This window comes from Lathamus discolor, chromosome 1 (assembly GCF_037157495.1).
Source record: "Lathamus discolor isolate bLatDis1 chromosome 1, bLatDis1.hap1, whole genome shotgun sequence".
Classification (NCBI taxonomy): Eukaryota; Metazoa; Chordata; class Aves; order Psittaciformes; family Psittacidae; genus Lathamus; species Lathamus discolor.
The window spans coordinates 164,117,275-164,120,598 of record NC_088884.1 but is presented as its reverse complement, the minus strand read 5'-3'; the positions used below and the strand labels follow the sequence as shown (position 1 = coordinate 164,120,598).

The 3,324-nt window shown below is 61.3% G+C and overlaps 1 protein-coding gene across 1 annotated transcript; it reads right to left on the bottom strand.

The window, feature by feature from the left end:
- Positions 1–435: 435 nt before the first annotated feature.
- Positions 436–2,843, bottom strand: EGR4 (early growth response 4). Its single transcript, XM_065665326.1, has 2 exons — positions 2,673–2,843; positions 436–2,353 (listed from the first exon to the last, which is right to left on the bottom strand). The coding sequence occupies exons 1-2, from the start codon at positions 2,809–2,811 to the stop codon at positions 1,041–1,043; spliced, it is 1,452 nt and encodes a 483-aa protein (XP_065521398.1). The 5' UTR covers positions 2,812–2,843; the 3' UTR covers positions 436–1,040.
- Positions 2,844–3,324: the final 481 nt, after the last annotated feature.

The following is a 3,324-nucleotide window of genomic DNA, read 5'->3' as shown; positions in this document are numbered from 1 at the left end:
TCCTGCAGGAGGAGCCTGCTAAGGACACATGGAAGGACCAGAACGGAGGCTCCAGGCTGGGGTTTGGGGTCCCCACAGTGAACCCCATGGCTCTGGATCCAAGTAGGGCAGATCCCTCCAGGGTTTGTTCCTATTGGAATAAACCCAGAGCCACGGCCCTGTTTTCTGAGCCGGGAGCAGGGATCCCTTCCCTGTTCTGCGCCCGGACAAGACCCTTCTCCTGGGATAAGCCACCCACCGAGGGGGTTTGGGATGCTCGGGATGAGGGCCACAACCCCCCCACTGCTCTGATTGATTTTCCTCTCTCTGCTAACTGTTTAAGCACCTTTTCCCCCATATGAGATGTCAAAAGCGATGGAAATCCCACCGGCATCAGCTGCTCAACGGGATATAAAGGCAGGAACAAGGCAGAGAGGTCTCGGATCAGCTCAAATCTTTAATTAGAAAAATAGACAGGATTTTCTCATCCCGATAGAGGCTTTTTCCCATTTACAAACAGGATAATAATAACAGCAATAATAATCATGATAATGACATCACCTTTCCAAAGGGACCATCAGGCACCGGCTGCTGGAGCCTGCTGGCATCTCCCTCCTTTGGGAGGAAGGGTCGGTGCTGCCGCAGCCCCCAGCTGTGCTGGGTGGTGGATAACCCATCAGGAGCATCCTGTAAAGTGCTGGCAGGGGGAACCCCAGTCAGGTCGCTACAAACACACATTGTCCATGGGGCTGGGGGTATAAAACCCATCTCTTTCTGTCCATGGGTTTTCATTTCCCCCTCCTTGGAATAGGAGCTATAAAAACGACTCAGTCCCTGCAGTTTGGAGATGGCTCCGGGGCAACCGGAGCTGCCGCATCCCACCTCGGTCCAGCGCCGGGGCACCACATCCACCTCCCGCGCGGCCCTCTCCATCCCACCACGGGCCCGCTCCTTCGCCATCCTCTTCTCCAGGGCCACCCCAGGAGGATGGTCCCACCCCGGCTCCTCCACGAGATGCTCGGGGGGAACGTCGGGAAGCGCCGCGTCCCAGTGCCGGCGTTTCAGAGCGTCCCGAAGGAGAGCCCCACCGAGAAGAACCCCAAGCCCTTGAGCTTCTCCTCGGTGCGGGCTTTCTGCTTGAGGTGCACCTTGCTGTGACGCTTCTTCTCGTCGCTCCGGGCGAAGCGGCGCCCGCAGGTGTCGCAGGAGAAGGGCTTCTCGCCCGTGTGGGTGCGGATGTGGGTGGTGAGGTGGTCGCTGCGGCTGAAGTTCCGCAGGCAGATGCGGCACTGGAAGGGTTTGTGGCCCGTGTGGATGCGGAGGTGCCTGTTGAGCTCATCCGAGCGGGCGAAGCTCCGGATGCAGTTCTCCACGGGGCAGGCGAATGCTTTCTCGTGGGGCTTAGGGCAGAAGCATTTGGAAGAGCACTTGGTCCGGCGAGTCTTCTTCTTGGGCTCGGCCAAGGCGGGAGGGGTGGTGGGAAGCAGGGAAGGGATGGAGGAAGAGGTGGCGTGGCCCAAAAAGTCCGTGGTGGGGACAGAGGGAGAGGGATGAGGATGGAGGAGCTCGGCGGAGCTCATCAGCCCCGGCAGGACTTCGGGCTGGGTTAAGGAAGCGTCGAATTCCGGGATCAACGGAGGAGGGAGGTTGTGGATCTTGGTGTCGGCTGGGAAGTTCTCTGGCTCGCAGCCGAAGCCCAGATGGGTCCCGAAGCAGGGAGCATCCTCGGCCAGGCTGCCGAGCTCCGACTGGCAGCTCACGGACAAGACGCTCTCCATCTTGGAGCCCAGTGCATGGAACAGCCCCTGGCTGCTTTCTCCAGCCGGGAATGCTTCGGGAGATGGGTAACCAGAGGGCAAGTAGGCCTGATGCTGGGTGATGGGCTCCCACTGGGTGCAGGAGGCTTTAAACTTGTCCAGGGGTGGGGAGCCAGAGGGCAGCTTGATGTCCTGCTTGCTGTCCAGGAGCTTGGGTTGGAAGAAGCACTGGGAGGTGTTTGCCAAGGTGGGCTGTGCCTGCAGGGGTTGAGCAGCATCCGGAGTGGGGAAGCTGCCGTAGCCCTGCTCCGGGAATGGGGTTTGGGTGGATCCGTTCATTTCCGGCTGGCAGTTAGGATAAAGGTCCAGCTGGCTCTGAGCCACATCGGGACATGGATAAAGAGCATCCAGATGCCTTTGGTGGCCCTCGGAGGAGGCGAAGGGGGAGATGCCCAGGATCCCTGACATCAGGTTGAAGAGGGATTCCTGGTCCTGGGGATGCTCCGGTACCGCTTTGATGAAGAAGCTGCCGGTGTAGCTGAGCGAAGGGGAGGGCTGGCTGCCCAGCAGGGAGTAATCCACAGCCCCGCCACTCATCGGGGTGCCCAGCACCTCACCTGGGGACACAGAGGGACCATGGTTACAGGGATGCAGGGATGCAGGGATGCAGGGCTGGGGGCGGGATACAAGGGAGCAGCAGGATGCTGATGTTGCGCCACTGCGAGGTCCCCATCCTAGACGAGTCCCCAGGGATGCATGGAGAGACCTGGGCTTCACCCCCCTTCCCCAGCAGGAACCCCCCATGGATAGTGGGGGGCTGTTGAACCCCTATCCAGGGACTAGGGGGATAGAGAGGGGAAAGATTCCCGGTTCCTGGCTGCAGCTCCCACTCCCAGCAGGATCCCTCATCCCTGCCCGGCCCCCTCCGGTCCTTACCTCCGAGGAAATCGCCTTCTGCCAGGAGTTGCTGCTCAGCCTGCCCCAAGCCTTGCAGGTTCCCGGGTTTCAGCTCGCAGCTTTCCTCGTATTTGGAGTAAAGAGGATCCGAGCAGGAAAAATCCATAACGTTGAGCATCTCCTTTGGAAGCACGGCCGGAGCGGGGGGGGGCCGGGCTGGAGCGAGCTCGGAGGGAGCAGGAGGATGCTCAAGGGAGAAGGAGGATGCTAAGGGGGAATAGGGGGATGCTCGGGGGGAATAAAGGGATGCTCAAGGGAAGGAGAGGGATGCTCGGGGCGAGCGGGGGGGTGCTTGCGGTACCCGGACCGAGCCGGGGGGTGCTCGGCGTAGATGCCAGGGATGCTCCGGGATGCTCGTGGCAATGGGGGGATGCCGGGGCCGGGTGCGGGCAGCGATGCTGCACCCCGGGGTGATGGAGGAGGGGTATCAGGTCCCGGGGGGCCGGGCAGGGGCAGGCAGCAGCGGCAGCCCGAGCGGACGCCCGGCTCTGCCTCCCCTGCGCTCCCTTTATAGCTGCAGCGGGGCTGCTCCGACCTTCCGCCGCAGCCATTTCTGGAGTCCCCAGTGAGGCTGCCGTGACGTAAATGCCCATATATGGACTCAGGATGTAGGCTAGGGAGTCCCAATAAG

Excerpts from the sequence above, each read along its gene's own strand:
- EGR4 (XM_065665326.1), bottom strand. The coding sequence starts at position 2,811 with ATGCTCAACGTTATGGATTTTTCCTGCTCGGATCCTCTTTACTCCAAA. Across the intron at positions 2,354-2,672 it reads AGAAGGCGATTTCCTCGGAG|GTGAGGTGCTGGGCACCCCG; the intron begins GTAAGGACCGGA and ends CTGTGTCCCCAG.